The 17,539-nt window shown below is 42.6% G+C and overlaps 13 protein-coding genes across 13 annotated transcripts; 8 read left to right on the top strand and 5 right to left on the bottom strand. All coding sequences in view use genetic code 12, as the record gives it.

Moving 5' to 3' along the window:
- Nucleotides 1-1,085: 1,085 nt before the first annotated feature.
- ERG24 (delta(14)-sterol reductase) lies at nt 1,086-2,417 on the top strand (the record flags this gene model as incomplete). Its single annotated transcript, XM_001484757.1, has 1 exon — nt 1,086-2,417. The coding sequence occupies one exon, from the start codon at nt 1,086-1,088 to the stop codon at nt 2,415-2,417; it is 1,332 nt and encodes a 443-aa protein (XP_001484807.2).
- A 5-nt stretch (nt 2,418-2,422) lies between these two features.
- On the bottom strand, nt 2,423-3,403 carry ABG1 (Abg1p; the record flags this gene model as incomplete). The annotated part of the gene is made up of 1 exon (XM_001484756.1): nt 2,423-3,403. One exon carries the CDS (start codon nt 3,401-3,403, stop codon nt 2,423-2,425), a length of 981 nt encoding a protein of 326 aa, XP_001484806.2.
- A 59-nt stretch (nt 3,404-3,462) lies between these two features.
- PGUG_02534 (uncharacterized protein) lies at nt 3,463-3,684 on the top strand (the record flags this gene model as incomplete). The annotated part of the gene is made up of 1 exon (XM_001484755.1): nt 3,463-3,684. The coding sequence occupies one exon, from the start codon at nt 3,463-3,465 to the stop codon at nt 3,682-3,684; it is 222 nt and encodes a 73-aa protein (XP_001484805.1).
- Nucleotides 3,685-3,831: 147 nt separating this feature from the next.
- On the top strand, nt 3,832-4,695 carry MED18 (Med18p; the record flags this gene model as incomplete). The annotated part of the gene is made up of 1 exon (XM_001484754.1): nt 3,832-4,695. The coding sequence occupies one exon, from the start codon at nt 3,832-3,834 to the stop codon at nt 4,693-4,695; it is 864 nt and encodes a 287-aa protein (XP_001484804.2).
- A 4-nt stretch (nt 4,696-4,699) lies between these two features.
- On the bottom strand, nt 4,700-5,149 carry PGUG_02532 (glutamyl-tRNA(Gln) amidotransferase subunit F; the record flags this gene model as incomplete). The annotated part of the gene is made up of 1 exon (XM_001484753.1): nt 4,700-5,149. The coding sequence occupies one exon, from the start codon at nt 5,147-5,149 to the stop codon at nt 4,700-4,702; it is 450 nt and encodes a 149-aa protein (XP_001484803.1).
- Nucleotides 5,150-5,300: 151 nt separating this feature from the next.
- Nucleotides 5,301-7,058, bottom strand: PES1 (mRNA-binding ribosome synthesis protein; the record flags this gene model as incomplete). The annotated part of the gene is made up of 1 exon (XM_001484752.1): nt 5,301-7,058. One exon carries the CDS (start codon nt 7,056-7,058, stop codon nt 5,301-5,303), a length of 1,758 nt encoding a protein of 585 aa, XP_001484802.2.
- Nucleotides 7,059-7,531: 473 nt separating this feature from the next.
- On the top strand, nt 7,532-8,740 carry TAZ1 (lysophosphatidylcholine acyltransferase; the record flags this gene model as incomplete). Its single annotated transcript, XM_001484751.1, has 1 exon — nt 7,532-8,740. One exon carries the CDS (start codon nt 7,532-7,534, stop codon nt 8,738-8,740), a length of 1,209 nt encoding a protein of 402 aa, XP_001484801.2.
- Nucleotides 8,741-8,932: 192 nt separating this feature from the next.
- PGUG_02529 (uncharacterized protein) lies at nt 8,933-11,587 on the top strand (the record flags this gene model as incomplete). The annotated part of the gene is made up of 1 exon (XM_001484750.1): nt 8,933-11,587. One exon carries the CDS (start codon nt 8,933-8,935, stop codon nt 11,585-11,587), a length of 2,655 nt encoding a protein of 884 aa, XP_001484800.2.
- Nucleotides 11,588-11,620: 33 nt separating this feature from the next.
- KAR3 (Kar3p) lies at nt 11,621-14,170 on the bottom strand (the record flags this gene model as incomplete). The annotated part of the gene is made up of 1 exon (XM_001484748.1): nt 11,621-14,170. The coding sequence occupies one exon, from the start codon at nt 14,168-14,170 to the stop codon at nt 11,621-11,623; it is 2,550 nt and encodes an 849-aa protein (XP_001484798.2).
- RRP15 (Rrp15p) lies at nt 13,849-14,580 on the top strand (the record flags this gene model as incomplete). The annotated part of the gene is made up of 1 exon (XM_001484749.1): nt 13,849-14,580. One exon carries the CDS (start codon nt 13,849-13,851, stop codon nt 14,578-14,580), a length of 732 nt encoding a protein of 243 aa, XP_001484799.1.
- A 115-nt stretch (nt 14,581-14,695) lies between these two features.
- SGT1 (co-chaperone) lies at nt 14,696-15,769 on the top strand (the record flags this gene model as incomplete). Its single annotated transcript, XM_001484747.1, has 1 exon — nt 14,696-15,769. One exon carries the CDS (start codon nt 14,696-14,698, stop codon nt 15,767-15,769), a length of 1,074 nt encoding a protein of 357 aa, XP_001484797.2.
- Nucleotides 15,770-15,830: 61 nt separating this feature from the next.
- Nucleotides 15,831-16,694, top strand: GLO2 (hydroxyacylglutathione hydrolase; the record flags this gene model as incomplete). Its single annotated transcript, XM_001484746.1, has 1 exon — nt 15,831-16,694. One exon carries the CDS (start codon nt 15,831-15,833, stop codon nt 16,692-16,694), a length of 864 nt encoding a protein of 287 aa, XP_001484796.2.
- A 2-nt stretch (nt 16,695-16,696) lies between these two features.
- Nucleotides 16,697-17,527, bottom strand: PGUG_02524 (uncharacterized protein; the record flags this gene model as incomplete). The annotated part of the gene is made up of 1 exon (XM_001484745.1): nt 16,697-17,527. The coding sequence occupies one exon, from the start codon at nt 17,525-17,527 to the stop codon at nt 16,697-16,699; it is 831 nt and encodes a 276-aa protein (XP_001484795.1).
- Nucleotides 17,528-17,539: the final 12 nt, after the last annotated feature.

Below are 17,539 nucleotides of genomic sequence, written 5' to 3'. Positions count from 1 at the left end.
GGCTCTAATCGATGACGTACCTTGGCAAGCGAATTGGAGAAGTTGCGTGTTCGCAATTACGACGTCGGTAATTTTCAGTCCGATAACAAGTTCGAGTGGGGACACTTGAATGAAGTCATATAACATTGCTACTGTAACCGAAGGTTGTCTCCACAACTTCGGACTTGTCATGATTTCCTTGAGTGGGACCACTTGGTGGGTCCATTTGTGACGTGCATTGGTGCACCTTCGATGACGCGGCCCGGGCGTCAAACGTTGCGAACATTTAGGGGAGTAGCAAACGATAGGTTGCATGCCGGTGTAGGGCGATTACCGGTGATAACGCCATGGGCAAATTGCGGCTCGAGAAAATTTTTTTGATGGCCTAGAGTTGCTTGCCATTGTGATACATTCTGTTGCATTTTTCGTTTGTGGTCTCACATGTATGTGAAGTGTGCTAAATGGACAATAACGGGGATTAGGTGGTTCGGCTTAGCCGCGAATCCGATCTAATAATATTTCATGGTTTTGCGCATTTGGGGAAATGGGTGCAAATTATTTTCGCGAACTCTTTCACCGCTTCTCCTCATGAGGCTTGCGAACATATATGGTAAACCCTTATCGTGCCTTGACCTTCGTTCGTTAATCTCCGCTGTATAAAGTTTCCGTCAACCCACGACGCGGCAAAGTTGGTTTTTTTCCGGTTACTTCCGCCAATGCATAGGTTTAATACACCACACCACTCCGGGTTTGGCAGTCCTATTCACACTTAGGCCCAATGGAAGGCTTTGACCCTCGTGGTGATCCAATAAGCCCAACGGAATCAATATAAAATATTTGCATATTGTTCCCTTGCATTATATCCGGTGCTATTGTTCAAACATTCCCCTAGCTAATATTCTGCGCCTCGCTAACTTCACTCAGGTCCGTATTTCTCATCGGTAGCTCCACCTCGGAATACCGAAGAACTCATTACATCAATTTTTCTCCTGTATACTGGCCCTCAACCGTTGAGGTTGATTCGCATTCGATTCGCATTCGCATCGTATCGTCGTTCCCACCGTATAAAGTTCCATATAAAGAGTCACAACAGCGCATTCTACTCCATGAGTTCCCGACTGTTGAATCCAAAGACAATCCATCGTGAGTTTTCAGGGCTTCCAGGTGCCCTTGGCATCATTTTTGGTTTGCCATTGGTGGTGATTCTACTTCATTTGCTCACAAACGAAAATTATAGCATCAAAGGAATTAACCTTGACTGGGAAGCTGTGAAAAAACAGCTCCCAAATTCAAAGGATCAATTGTGGGCATTGTGTTTTGATGCTCAATGCTGGAAAGTTTACTTAATTTGGTTCGTTTCAACCACCTTCTTCGATTTAATCTTGCCTGGAAAACATAAGAAAGGTGTTCAATTGCGAGACGGTACTCACTTGGCATATAATATCAATGGCAAAAGTGTATCTTCTGCTTTCGTGGCGGTGTTGATTGCTCGTCTTTTTCTGTCCCCAACATACTTTGTACCAGAACTCCAGTTCGTTTATGACCACCAATTACAGCTCATTCTCGTAACTGTGATTTTTTCCTTCCTTTTATCAGTGTTTGTATATATTGCATCTTTCATCCCATTGACATTTGCCAATGGAGTGGGCACTAAGGAGAGAATCTTGTCGGTGAACGGTAACACAGGTAATCCTATCTACGACTTTTTCATCGGCAGAGAATTGAATCCCAGGATAGGCTCTTGGGATATCAAGTTGTTTTGCGAGTTGCGTCCAGGAATGCTTCTTTGGTTGGCTATAGACTTGGCTTGTATCCATAATCAGTACCACAAATATGGATCAGTCTCCGATTCCATTGTACTTGTCACAGCTTTGCAAGCATTCTATGTATTTGATGGGGTGTTGAATGAAGAGGGTTGTCTTTCCATGATAGATATCACTACAGATGGCTTTGGTTTCATGCTTAGTTTTGGTGACTTGGCGTGGGTTCCTTGGACTTATTCACTTCAAGCCAGGTACTTGTCAAATCCTCAGAACGCAGTTCATTTGGGCTACATCAGAATAGCCGCAATTGTGCTACTCATGGGTGTTGGATACTACATTTTCAGTGCATCAAACAACCAAAAATCTGCTTTTAAGCAGGGAAAATTAGACCACATGAAAAGCATAAAGACGAAAACGGGCTCCAAATTGCTCTGCGACGGTTGGTGGGCAATGTCTCAACATATAAACTATCTTGGTGATTGGATGATCGCTTGGAGTTGGTGCTTGACTACTGGATTCCAAACTCCAATTACTTATTTTTACGTTATCTACTTTGGTACTTTACTCCTTCATAGACAAATGAGGGACGATGCCAAATGTAGTGACAAATATGGTGAGCAATGGGAGGAGTACAAAAGGCTAGTGCCATACAAGATAATACCGTATGTCTATTAGGTAGCTTATTCATTTTTTTTCTCGTAATCGACCTGTTTGTCGAAAGATTTGTAGGAAATGTCCAATGATCCAATCCACTGTAATGCGGTAACCAATACCGCAATTAACATTGCTGACACAATGAGTCCCAGCCAAATACCAGGCGTGAAAAACCTATACTCAGTGAAAAGACTCAGGTTATTCCGCTTGTGATGAGAAGGTGTCGAAGTCTCGGCACTAGCCTCAGACAAAGCTGTGACTTGGCCATGGGGGTACTTTGATACAAGTGACTCGGCCTTGGCAAAGTCAGCCTCAACTTCCGCTGCTATCTTGTCGAAATCCTCAGTTTCTGACCTCTTATGGTGCACGCCGAATTCGATGTTGAGGTTATCGTAAACCTTGTCCTCTACGTAGCTTTTAATATCTTCCAAATGCGAGCTGGTCTTGTGGAACGATGGTTTGCCCTGGACAACCACCATTACCAGAGGGTCCTTTATGGCGTCTGTAAACTCTCTGACCGTGTGGACTTTGTTGTCTTCGACGTCAATGATCGTCAACGGCTTGTCAAGGGTCGATATGGTTTGTTGGTACGAAACCTGGTCAGATCGACAACTGTCACCCAATAGCAAATCCAAGTCAGCAGCCGATTTATAGTGGACATGTTCAACATAGGAGCCGTCTTGGATGTCGCCGTGGTGCTGTAAATTGTTTACTCTGAAAACCACCGTTTTTTTGTTGGAACTGCAAATATCGTTGGTGAAAGAAGTCCACGCTGGACCCAAGTTTGTCGACTCTTCATAGTAGGACAACTTTCCCAAATTTCTCGACGAGAAGAATGGTGCTGTATCTGAAAATGCAAGCGCCGATGCCTCAAAGAGTGCTAATGTAACGAATCCGGCGAGCTTCATGTTAAGGAGGACCACAACTCGCAAGGAACAATTCGCACTCGCTTTATCAAAACCTGGTAGGCGCACGGCGACATATAGAGCGACGATTAGCGGCACCATTAGCTACCAGAATGCCAGCAGATATCCCCAAGTAAGTAGGCAACCAACAAACCTTTTAAATGAGCCTCATACTAATTAGATCTGTGGTTAGGAAATTGGTGTTTTTCACCGCCGCCATGATAATCTTCCCGGTGTTCACCTTTTTCGTGGTACAATATCTCAGCGACAATGCGCTAGTAAGTGGCGGTATTGCGGCATTGGCGGCCAATGTGGTGTTGATAGGGTATGTGGTTGCGGCGTTTACCGAGGATACCGCAGCATTGGAGAAGAAAGAGCAATGATACGGAAATAGAAAGATGTATGGCTAAAAATGAAAAATGAAAAAAGTAATACAAATTGATGTAATACTAATTGATCAAAGATCTTACATGTATTTCGAGCATGTATAACTGAACTCAATACTAATTCATTATTGTAAGCTTTCAATTATGTTTCTTACACTAACATTCCCTCTCACTAAATTCATCAATCTCCTTCTTCGCACTTTTATGGTTCACCAACTCTCGCTAGTCTCCACTGTCGAACACGGCTACTACGTCCAAACTGTGGCCACCCTCAAAGCATTAACAGGTCTTCAGTCTACACAAAACATTGCAACCTATAACCTCGTCACAAAACCTCATGATGTGTTCAAACCAAAGGTCGAAGCTGGTAAAGTCAACCAGATAGAACAGTACTATATGAAGTGTATAACTACCTGGGACGAGGATACGGGCGATATAGAGAAGCCTATACTCAAGGATAGCAATACTGTGGAAGCAAGTCGGTTATTTGTGGGCGACAACAATAAACGTATATGGACGTTACAAATATCAGACATACCTGTTGCTGGCAAGAACCAAACATGTTCAGCACAAACCATATATGACTCAACATTAGTTCATCATCATACCAAGGTGGTGGACAAAGTAGAAAAAGAAAACCTGGATCAATTTGAGTTTGTCAGGAACGACTCGTTTCTTCAATTCTTGAGCGACTTGGGCTACGATGTTATTAACCAGTTTTGGCTAAAAGGAGTCCGTTTTTTCCACGGCGATATAGTCATTGAAATATTCAAGGTATTTATACGAGACGATGAACGCCAGTCGTCAGACAATGCCATTGCCTTGAAGCTCTTGGATGAGTCCAACACTTTCCAATTCAAAGCCTACATCAACGTCCCCAAGGCCACCGACGTAGATGCTATTAATCAGGGAACTAAAGAGCTCTTGAAATTGCAGGATTTTCTCAAGAATTTGGTCAAATTGGAGATCCCTGACAGAATACATATGGACAGTCGTGTATCGAAATAGGTTACTACTGTCTAGCTTTAACCACGAAAAATGGACTATTTCGTAATTTTCCAATTGTAAAGTTCCCTATTTCTCCCTTCTCGGCCGATGGTTTTAGAGAGCTGATACTTTCTTCTATCTGTTGCAAATTGAGTGGTTCTTGCTGCCTATGGTCGCCAGGCAAAAGTCTGAAATGGTCATTATTCGTAGAATTATTATTGGCAACATTGTCATCTTCATATAAATGGTTGATAAAAACCATTTGCGTCTCCAATGCCTTCTTTATCTTTGTAGTTTCTTCCTTGGAAATTGTACTCTGGAGCCCAGAAATTCGGAGCATTTTTTTGACTACCGCTTCATCTATCTTTGGAGTTTCTATACCAGCGGGATTGTGTAATAGACTTGTTATAGACCACGATGGCTTGTTAAGTAAGTCCCGTATTGCCGGTTTCGATAGGCTTCTAGTTATTGACATATTTGAGAAATGATTTGAAGATTTGTGATTGTGAATTTAGTAAACTTGGAGAAATTTGAGATTTTGTAATTTTCGTGAAATTTAAGAAAAGTTTTGTGAAATTTAAATTTGGTACTTGAACTAAACTCTTTATCTACGTAGTTCTATGCATTTAATTAAGCTTCTGCAACTCGGCCTTCTTCTTGTCAATCTTTCTTCTCTTCTTGGCCAACTCGTCTTGTCTGGTCTCCTTCTTGTTGATACCATATTGCATCTTGTTATACAATTTACGCTGCTTGTTGGTCATCATGATCTTCTTAAGGTCCTTCTCTTCTTCTTCGGCACTTCTCTTCTTAGATGGCTTCTTCTTCTTGTCTTCCACAGTATCGGAGAATTTCACACCAGATGCCTCCATCTCCAATTCTCTCTGTTCTTTGACATCTTCGTCTTCTTCTTCAGGTTCCTCTTGGTTCTCATCTTCTTCCTCAACTTCCACTTCCTCTTCTTCTTCTTCCTCGTCTTCTTGCTCACCTTCCTCGGTCTTCTTGCTTTCAGGATCATACCCAGCAGCGTCTCCCCATGGTGACAAGTGTGGTGGAAGTGTCTCACCTGGTGCATACAGATTGACGGGAAGTAAGCTTCCTTGGTTCAACGAATCGAAAATCCATTGAGGTTGAATATAAGTTCTTCCAGCCACCTTCGATGCAACCTTTGGTCTGTCGACGATTTGGTGGGTGATGGTACTCAAGTCCAAGTTTTTGTATGCTTCAGGATGGTTGATTTTCAAATCATCCATGGCTATCTCAGAAACCAAAGATCCACCACACGATAATATACAAAACTCAAGAATATCTAATGGAACTTCACGACCAACATAAAAGACAAACTTGGAAAATAACGTGGATGTTGGACTGGCGTATTGGGAAGGCTGGCTCAACAAGTCTCCAGTGGTCTTGTTGGTAGCGGAGAATTCATCTAACTCAACTTCATCGACACCAGGTTCCACATCTTCGTCATCATCTTTCTGGTCTGCCTCAATGGCCTTGGAAATCTCCTTGTCGTCAAGTTTTGTTCCGGCAGCGTCAGTTTGGGCGGCTTTTGTCTTTGGTATTAACGGATTGACACTGTCTTTAGTCTGAAGAATGTAGGCCGACAAGCCACCAATACCCTTGAGTTTCTCGATATCGATAGTTGGAGGGTAAATCAAGTTTGCATTGTTGTACAACTTGTACAACACAAAATGCAACAAGGTGGAATAAAATTCCAAAAACGTCATCATGATTCTGAAATCAACGTCTGAAGGGATATTGGTGGGAAACTTGTAAGGTACCAACCATCTCACCTCCTGGCCCATAACATTGGCTTGGTAGTAAACACCCTTGATAGAAACGAAAACCTTCTTGATCAATCTTTCCTTCGCAACGTAGGCAAGCCATTGGTTGCATAATTTTTCAGCATCTTTGGTGATCCTATGGCTCACTTTATCGGTAGCAGGCATATTGGCAAAGAGAAATAACATATTGAGAGGATCATCGAGGTCTCTCAACGCATCCAAAAATGTTGGATATCTCTCCTTGATGACATGGTCCAACGAGTACTTTGGTCTATTCGACTCTAAACGAGCGGCATCACTAACCTCTCCACGGCCCAAAGCACGCTGTAACTTTTTGGCAAATGTCTTGTGCTCTCTAAACTTTTGCAAAACAGGCTCGTGGAGCAAATATTGGATATCCTTAGCATAATAAAACGTTACTGGAGCGGTGGAGCCTTTATTTGCCTTTTTCTTATTACGCGGTTCCCGCGGATATATACCTTTGAATATACAGAGCCGACGGAAATCAGCCAACGAGACCTGGAGCTTCTTAACAGCTTGTGTCCTGGTGATGAAGTTCTTGGCGTTACCGGAAGTCCCCTTCTTCTTGATCCTCATAGTGTAGATTATCTGCGATGAGATGAATTTTTTTGAGATGAGCCTGGTGATATGCAGGAAAGAGGTGGAAAGGTGATAGAGCCTTTTCAATAGGGTGGGTTTAGGTACTAATTTTCGGATTGTTTGCTTCAAATCCCAAATTCACGGCCTGACTGGTATTCTCCTCCTTATTACATTTCAGTTTATGATCGCCATCACCTTTTTAATTGGACGATCTATACTGGCAAACTACAAAATCACATAATCAATACTTATAATATTAAGCCAAAGATAACCATAAACCAATTCATTTGACTTCAGCTTGTCCAATATCTCAATTTCTCATCTCCTCACGCCAAATTTGGTGTCTTTTATATCTGTAAACGTGGTTCCCCAACATCGCACCCGCACATCACAGCCGCGCCGATGCTCGTACTCTGTTCTTGATTCATTGAAAGTAACCATTTTGCACGGCTGAATCAACTAACCCCAACATGTCGTTTCCAGATGTTCTCAGGCGGGGCGATGACTTTCTCAAAGAGATGCCCCGGTCGTCAACCTTTTGGAACTACGCTTCACATGCAACCTGTTTGATGATGATCTCAGGAACAAAGATCGCTCTTAATACTTTGTATAAGCCATACCTTCATGGCGTAGAGAAGCTTGACGAGGCATTGGAGCGCGCCCGCCGAGAAAATAGGTCGCTTTTGACGGTGATGAATCATATGAGTGTAGTGGACGATCCTACTTTCTACGCAGCTCTTCCGTGGCGATTCCATACCGATATTGATACCATAAGATGGGGTTTTGGTGCACACAATATATGCTTTTCCAACACGGCATTATCGTGGTTCTTCAATTTGGGCAAAATCTTGGGCACAAAACGGTTTGGATTCGGTCCATTTCAACCTTCACTCGACGCTGCTATTCGAATAATGAGCCCCGATGATACTTTAGACTTGGAGTTTCTGCCGCTAGTAAAAGACGTTGAAAAACCTCTTCTAATTCAGCGTGCTAGTTCGCCTTCATGGAAAGAATCATCAGACCTTGTTGCTCACAAGAAATCAGGAGCTAACATCCTCATGTCCCTGTCGCCATTTATCCGCAAAAAGACGTCGTGGTTCCACGTATTTCCCGAGGGATTCGTGCTACAGTTAGAATTTCCTCACGAAAACTCAATGCGTTACTTCAAATGGGGTGTTTCTAGACTCATTCTCGAGGCAACTGCATCTCCAATAGTTGTTCCAATTTTCTCCTATGGCTTCGAAAAAATAGCACCAGAAGACTCAGCCGACAAGGGTATCAACAGATGGCTTCCCTCGAATGTAGGATCGGAGGTCCATATTCATATTGGCGACGCATTGCCCGATGAACAGATCGAAGAATACAGAGAACAATGGCGCCGTCTATGCGCCAAGTATATCGACCCCAAGCATCCTGAAGACTTGAACGACGAGTTGCGTAATGGAAGCAAAGTGCTCGAATTGAGGTCTCGTATTGCTGCCGATTTGCGTGAAGCTGTAGCTGGTATTCGCACCCAAGTGGGCAAGTTCCGTGAAGAAGACCCTCGTTTTAAGGATCCAGAGTTTTGGAAACGCTACACTTTGACAGAAGGTGCTAGTGACCCGGATGTCAAATTCATCGGTAAGAATTGGGCTATTAAACGGTTGCAGAAACATTTGCCGGAATTTAGCGAGGATTGAGCCTTGGTAATTTTACATGTATATAGTAGAGATTAATAGGCAGTCATATTAGTGAACTACACTCCTTACCATCCTCACTATCTCTATTTAGTCCACGACTCCTCGCTGCTGCAGCTTCTTGCAGCCATGGTGCACTGGGCGAATTTCCTCATCGTCCATAATTTGCAACAAATCTAAAGTCCTTCAGCCTCCATGATAAGGAATATACCACGAATACCATGGAGGATCTCACCGTCCATTCTAATACGTCCGGTGTATTCTGGTACTCTATTGGGGCCTTCCATTGTTTTCAATCGACATAAAATATGGACTAATCCTCTTAGTAGGTTCAACACAAAATCACAAAATTCGCCTGAAATCATACAAGAAGAAACAAATCAAGAACGTGTAGAGGTGGTGCAATTGCTAGAAGAGTTACGACATTACTCCAAGACTCGTGAGGTACCTGGGAAACTTCGACAGGGTATTTTATCTTCCAAGCTTTCTCAGCTTCTTACCCTAGCTTCGTCCTTCACGACAGAAGGCGTTTCCAAAACCGCAGATCAAGCGTTTATGCAACTATTCTACCTTAACAACCGAAACGTATCCAACATGTTAACCAGTGAGGATCTTTCTAAATTTTACGTTCGAATGAGCAAGGTTGAAGGCACTCAGTTTGAATCAATGGCCAAGATCGCCGAGTATTATGTATCAGAACAATCGGAAACAATACCAGAGGAGATACTTCTTCAAATTATATCCATGGCCTTGAACTTAGCCGGTGGTAATTTACAGTCTACTTTGACCTATCTTATGACGAAAAAGAAGAAGGTATTCAATTCCAGATTCACAGAAAGCCTTTTGAACTTGGAACTAGAGAAAGGGAGATTGACCATACTGACCTTTGAGGCTATAATTAAAGCATCAGAGAATCTGGGCACATTCACACTTCTCAATGACTCGTTTTATTTGCTGTACATGAATTATATCGATTCTTTGTTCGATAAAAATCCACCCAAACCATACGAATACCAAAATATCGAAAGAGACATTGATCGCACTCAAATTTTCTTGCACGAACAGCTTCTTGAATCCTTGCACGTTGCTCAAATCTCACCAGCAACCACTATCAAGTTACTTCAGCATGCATGGAACCTTCAATCTATAAATCCTCGTAAAGACTTTGATAAGGTTTTGGTATCTGTTAAAGAGCTTTTGAGTGAGGAGGGAAATGTTACAGACAAGATTAAAGATGCGGTCTTTAAGGAAGGTCTCGAAGAAGAGTCTCTTGCTCAAGGTCTTCTCGATTTGCTTTGGTATGGAAGAGGTACATATGGAAGCAGTGGAACCGACTTGTGCAAATTTATCATTAACGATGATATCAAGTTTTCGATCCAATTAAGGCTGATAGCAAAGCTCCAATTACTCTTCGACAACAACGAATTGAATGAAACCATTATCCAAGATATTGACCAGATTTTACGGGATCAGTCCTTGCAGCCAGAAGATCTCATCAAGTTATACGAAAAGATTGTCTTCTTGTACACTACATGCGAATCCAGCACCGATTCGTTTGCTCAAAAAATCAACCAATACTTCAGAGAAGAGCACGCCATTGAGCCGAGCGTACTTATTTACAAGTTTCGTCTAGACAAGGAAATTCGCCCAGGAAATCACGAAATGGCCATGAAAATTTTTGACGAAAGCATTAAAAATTTCACACAATGGGAGACTGAATCTGATGCCAGAGCTTTATCAACTTTGAATCAATTGATAGTATTATTGTGCACCAATCTTTCAGGCGTTGATGAAATCTTTCCATTATTTCGCAGGATCAAGCAACAAATGGTAAGTCATTCGATAAACGTGTATGCGGTTAAGGCCCTAGCAGAAAAGATGCTTGATGCTGAATACGTTGGAGACCTTATCGAGATGTTGAAACAAGAGCTTCCTTCCATAAAGAGAGACGATCTCATCAAGCTTCCCACATCAGGTCCGGCATTTGTGAAATACAGAGAGCTTTTTGACCTACTCCACAATTTCGTTATAACTTACAATAGCGAGGAGACACATGAGACTAACTGGGTTCTCTATGGGGAACTCCATAAGTATTTCTCTGTTCCTTACGATTCCTACCTCCCGGCTATGAAATTTTTCTGTGAGCATGACAGATCAAATGCTTCGTTAATTATTTTCAGACAGCTAAAGAAGTTGAGTGAGCTCCATGGATCAATGCGTCACTTGCCACCTCTGAGAGATATGTACCTCTATCTTTTCAAAGATTTCGGTAATAAGTTGTACGAAGAAGGAGTTCATGAAATTCACGAGTATCTCAAAATCGACCAGGACATCCCTAAACAGGACATAGAGCTTCAAAATTGCATCCTTAATGCCTATTCCAACCTCCAGGATGTCCCCAAAGCAAGGGATTTGTTCATCTCCATGTCGTCCGTGCCTAAGCAAGTTGGAGGTATCAATGAAGAGACGGTGCAAATCATGTTGAAGACATTCACGTATAGTGATATGATGTATGTTCAGAAATTCTGGAACGACTTATCACTCTATGGAGTTTTACCAAACTATGCAATCTTCAAGCAGTATATCATAGCCCATGTTTACCATGGACTAGTAGATGAGGCTTTCGAAGTACTAAAAGAGATGGAAGACTACGATATCGAATTTTCCTCTGATCTCTTATTGGCTATGCACAATTATTGCTTGGAGGTCCCGGCGCAGGAAAAAGTGAAGTCATGGGCTCAAAAGAACTTTCCTGATAAGTTGGAATCTTTAGCTGAAAAAGGACTTTTGAAACCGGCTACCAATTACGTCCCAAACGAGAATTTGATCGCCGAGAGTAACACGAATTGAACGCCCCTTGTATATAGACCCATCATACATAAACTACTTACTCCGCAGCTGGCTTGTAGCGTTCACTTTTGATGCGAATCTTAATGAATTTAGCGTTTCATTAACGTTTGTAGCAAACGGTGAAATGTTCACAAACATAAGGGTTTTGCAGTCTCCCCCAAGGCTGTTCTTGAGAAGGTAAGTTAGCTTCGAGTTTCTATATGGTATGTGTTGCAGTGGCTTTCCTTTCTGACTCAGTTTGAGCGCACTAATAACGTCACCGAGACTCGAGAGTGATTTGTTGATCGCTTGTGTTTCCTTGAGGCGTTCTGCTTGGGCTTGAGAATTGGAGAGTCGCTCAGAGCCTGCTAAGTCAACTAGATTCAAAGTACCATATCGAGATTCCATGGTCTTGATGTTACGACCGTGTAACTGAAGCATAAAGATTGAGTGCGATCTTGATGAGTGTTCGTTGGACTTGGTGTACGCCGTGCTTCTGTTCTTGTTGGCTAAACTCAAGAGCTTCATTGCGTGATCAGCACCTGTGATCGAGACCGAAGTCAAGTTTGTTACTGATGTTGTACCGCTAACATCATCATGTTTGATCTCATACTTTTTTGGATTATTCTCGGAGGGTGAACGAGAAACTTTTGTAGGCGACAACAAGTCAAATATTGCCTCATTGTATATCTCGAGGAATTGGCCATGAAGTTCATACTGCCAGTCTTGGGATTCCAAAGTCTTTATATCTTCAAACACCTTCTTTAATGATTGTGGAATCATTCCATCAGCCTCATGAGCCATAGTGAACGTCTTACCAGAACCGGTCTGGCCATATGCAAATACACATACGTTATACCCATCCAATGACGACTGTACTAGTTGGCTAATTTCTTTGAAAACGTCACTATTAGACAGCGTGGGAGAGAAAATCTTATCAAACAGAAATTGATAAGGAACACTATTGCTGCTAAAATTTTCATCTCCAGGTTTGCGAATAATCATCAGCATGTTTGGACTGTCATCGTCCAACAGGAGATCAGGAATTTCAATGTTAGCGAGAGGCTTCAGCTCGCCACATGTGGGACGAACACGGCAAAATACTCGAATGTTTCCTTTCAACTCTTGAAGTTTGTTATGGAGCTTCCTTCTTATTTCTTCCTTGTGTTCCATCAGCCTATGAATGTCGGCTGACTTGTCACGATATGAGTCTATCTCTCTTTTCATTTGTGCCACTAGTTCGTTAGTGGCATGCAATTCTGTGTTCAGCAGCGCTATTCCCGCTTTAAGTGCCAGAAGCTCTTCTTCCTTTATTCTTGACTCTAATTTCAAGTTGTGAAGTGTTTTGTGGCATTCATTATTGGCAGATATTTCGTTGGATTGACGGCTACTCAGAAGAGCTTGTAATTGCTGCTCTTTTGTCCGCTTATCTTCCGAAACCTGTTCGATAGCACTCTTTAGCATAATCAAGCTTTCATCGAGGCTTTGATTCAAGCCAATGAGTTTCTTGCTGTGATCTTCTTTGAGCTTAATTAACCTTCGGTTTAAGTCCTGATCCTGCAAAACAGTATCCTGCTCTAATTGAGACTTTCGTTTTTTTAGGGTTGATATCTCCTCCACAAGACGTCCCAAATTCTCATCAAATGCCTTTTCAATTTCCAGTGTAATTGTCTCTTTCAATTCTGTCAAACTCTCCTCGTGCTTATGAATATGCTGTTTGCGTTGTAGCTGGTATTTGTTATTGAGCGCCTGCAATGAATCACGTTCATGGTGCTCCAATTCAGCAATCAGACTCACAAGAGCATCGAATTGCTTCTGTAAATGGGCTTGCTTGTCTTCAACCTTAAATATCTCAAACTCTTGGTTGGCGCGCTGGGTCTTAAGTGTCATGATAGCCGTCTCCAACAGATCTATTTCATTACTTTTCTGTTCAATTGATACCTGAAGCTTATCTAGTATTCCTTGCAGGTAACTATCGCCATTCCGGGTGCCGGAAGCGGGACTAACCGAATATGAATGGCGCAAGGATTTAGCCATTTTTGAGTTTGTTGAAAAAGAATGCAGATAGAGTCGTTTTTCTGACCCACTTTCTCGCCTCAGAAATTCCAGGCAAGGAATTTCGTTCTCCTTGTTTGCCTCCATGGCGGTTTCAACCTTCTTTGGTGTGTGTGTAAGATCTGAATCAAACTCCAAACATAAACATAAGTGCAACATGCAGACCGCGGCTGACATAAGCCGGGGAGATGAAGCGATGGGATGCGATGCGATAGATTTAGTAAAATATGGCGAAGAAGACTGGAGTAAAAGGGAGCATTCGATTGCCCGTGAAGGCTCAGAAGCCCAAGAAAGACAATAAGAAAGCTGAGAAGGAGCCAGAAGTGGCTCAGGACTCACCGAGTGATGATTTGGACGACGAAGACGACGTAGACGAAGACGATAGCGAAGCCTCAGGCAGCGAGTCAGAAGCCTCAGAGTCTGAATCAGAATCCGACGCAGAATCCGAAGCAGAATCCGAAGCAGAATCCGGTTCAGAATCTGATTCCGACGCAATGCCCAAGAAAAAGAGAAAAACTGGCGATGGTTCGCAAGAGTTCGCCAATGCATTTAACGCAATTATTGGCTCTAAACTTAAAGCTCATAGAAGAAATGACCCGATTATGGCTCGTTCGAAGAATGTACAGAAGCAGCTCGACTCGGCTAAGCTTGAGGCGAAAGCAAAGAAGCAGCTTCTTGCTGAAAAGAAAGCATTGCATGATAGTCATCGGGTGAAAAACTTATTGCCCAGTGCCAATGAACCTGAAAAAGTACGAAGTATGATTGAGGATGAAAAGAAGTTGAAAAAAGTGGCCCAGCGTGGTGTAGTTCGGTTATTCAATGCCGTTTTATCCACACAAATCAAGACTACTCAGGAAGTATCAGGCGAGAAAGTGGGTTTAGTAAGGAAAGAAGAACTCCTTAACGAAGTGAGCAAGGAACAGTTTCTTGACTTGGTCCAGGCTGCGGGTCATACATAGACTTTGTAACATAGATATTAATGGTAAAACCTACAGGAACTTACAGGAACTTACAGGAACCTACGGAACCTACAGGACAGTAAAAAGTGCGATCGAAAATCAAAGAACGATAATCATGAGTGAGGACTTGACCACGAAAATCAGCAGCCTAACCGTGGCTATAGACAAGGGGGAACGGAGATTTCCTGCACTTCTTGAGCGGGCCAGTATATATCAGCGGCAGAAGAAGTTTGATGAAGCAATTGCGGATTTCAATGATGCCATGGAAATTGCAAGACAACGAGGAAGGCGAGAAGAAATTGGAAAGTGTCATTTCAAGCTTGGTTTGGTACTTTACGGACAAAAGAAGTACACTGAAGCAATGAAGGAGATCGAATCGGCTATTGATTACAATTGCAAGGAGCCAACTCTTGAAATGTGGAAGACGAAAATTGACTATGACATGAAGCGGCTGAAAAGTGATCAAAAAGTGGAAACGAAAGATAACAAATCTACTACCAAATCTACTACAACCACAACCGCTTCTGAATTGCCAGAAAACTCTACATCCTCCACATCGACATCCACAAGTATCGATGCCATCAACAAACACGCACCCTTAAAGGTAAAGATAAGAGATGACTGGTACCAGACAAGTGACAGCGTGGTGATAACCATTTTTGCCAAGAACATCAAGGAACAAGAACTTCAAGTGAACTTTTCATCTTCTGGAGTATCTATAACGTTCCCTACCGGAGCTGGGTCGGAATACAACTACAATATCGAACCTCTTTTCGATGATATTATCACTCTGGAAAGCAGTTACCGAGTTTTCGGCACCAAGTTGGAAGTCACTTTGAAAAAAGTTACTAGTCAAAAATGGCCCAATCTTGAATCATCTGACCAAGCTGCGACACCAAGTGCGTCGCATTCGAGTGAGGGACCTCTCTCATACCCCACATCTAGCAAGAAGGCTGTCAATTGGGCCAGTTTCAAACTAGAGGACGAAGAGGATGGAGAAGGAAAAAATGAATCAGAATTCTTTTCACAGTTGTACGCCAATACCGACGACGATAGTAGAAGAGCAATGATGAAGTCTTACGTGGAATCCAATGGTACGGTGCTAACTACAAACTGGGACGAGGCCAAGGCGAAAACGTTTGAAACTAGTCCCCCAGAGGGCATGGAGCCCAAGAAATGGGGTACTTAGCTAGAGCTTACTTGTGACTCCACAAAAATCCTTACATAAGGCAAACTAATAATTGGGTAAAATGTCCGGATGTTTTAGATCGCATAAGACGGCGCCATCATTGCTTGCGATCTTTATGGCCCTGACATCCAAACATTTCTTATCGTTCTGTAGAAAAATGCATGTCACTTCAATTCCTATGAGATGGGGCAGTGGGAACAACTACGCCTACTTGCTTCTTGACCAGCCAACGAAAAATGCATGGTTAATCGATCCCGCGGAGCCTGAGGAAGTTCAACAATTTTTGGCGAAATCCAAGTTGAATTATGAACTTAAAGCCATTGTGAACACACATCATCATTACGATCACGCAGGTGGAAACCAAGCATTCCATAAGTTGTACCCTGATTTGCCAATAATTGCCGGCAAAGATTCACCTTTGGTAACATACACCCCCTCACACGAGGAGATCATAGATTTGGGAGACGACCTTTCCATCACGGCTTTGCATACACCATGCCACACCCAAGACTCGGTGTGTTTCTATGTGGTGGATAACAAAACCAACGAAAGAGCAGTGTTCACAGGTGATACATTGTTCATAAGTGGGTGTGGTAGATTCTTCGAGGGTACCGGCGAGGAAATGGATAAGGCGTTGAATGGAATTTTGGGTAAACTTCCTAAGGATACTCGTGTATACCCTGGACACGAATACACCGGGTCGAACGTCAAGTTTTCACAGACAATTTTGAACAATGATGCGATGAAGAAGTTGGTTGATTTCACCAACAAAAACGAATGTACCACAGGAAAGTTCACTATTGGCGACGAACTTGAGTTCAATCCGTTCATGAGATTGGGAGATTCTGCTGTGAAAAAGGCCACCGGAGCAACAAATCCCGTCGAGGTGATGAGCCGATTAAGAGAAATGAAAAATAGTATGTAAAGCTAGCACCTGACAAAGTCGGGCCGCCATTTATCATCGACCCAGAGCTCAGGTTGCCACAATTCAATAAATTCCAAATCTATCTCCGACTTGCCCATGGCAAACTTCTCGTATTCTTCAAAGATACCACTCATGCACCAACCTTGGAGAATCTTACGCATAAGACCCACAAGTACGCCTATACGATGCTTCCCCTTATTCGAATGGATGAGCATGGGAAAATTGTTGCGATCAAGCATCAATTGTAGTGCCGTGGTGAGAGATTCCTGGGCTTGTTTTATTCTATCTTGGTTCAAAAATGGTTCTTGAGATGATTCCATCATTAAATGGTGGAAAGTGATATCAGTGGAGTCTATCCACTGCTTGTAGTTTGCAAGAACCTCCAATGTGGTGTTCTTATCCTTTTCCTTTTCTTTTTCCTTGTCCTTCTTTTGCTTCTTCTCCTTCTTTTCCTGGCCCAAATCACCTAAATATATTATAGTCTTCAATTCCAATCGCTCCAAAAATGGATAATTAATGGGCATTGGGAATCCTGAGCGATAAATCCCATCTTCTACCAATGAAAAGTTGAGTGGCGGCACATACTGGATGGTTTTGGGAAGGTGTGCTTTCATGTATAGATGAGAATAGACATCTTTCTGGCCATTTTCTCGTCCATCTTCACCTTCCTTATGCTGGGAGTGGGCTGCAACCATGGGCAAAATATCCAACTGTGTATCAGCATCCACCTGATGCATATCATTTTGGCTCATACTTGGCAACTTTTGCGAATCTACTTCGGTATACCTCGTGGTGATTTCTATGCTCAATTTTCCCCACGTTAGTATCTGCATATAATCTCAGCT

This window comes from Meyerozyma guilliermondii, genomic scaffold, assembly GCF_000149425.1.
Source record: "Meyerozyma guilliermondii ATCC 6260 scaffold_3 genomic scaffold, whole genome shotgun sequence".
NCBI lineage: Eukaryota > Fungi > Ascomycota > Pichiomycetes > Serinales > Debaryomycetaceae > Meyerozyma > Meyerozyma guilliermondii.
This window is presented reverse-complemented; position numbering and strand designations above follow the sequence as displayed.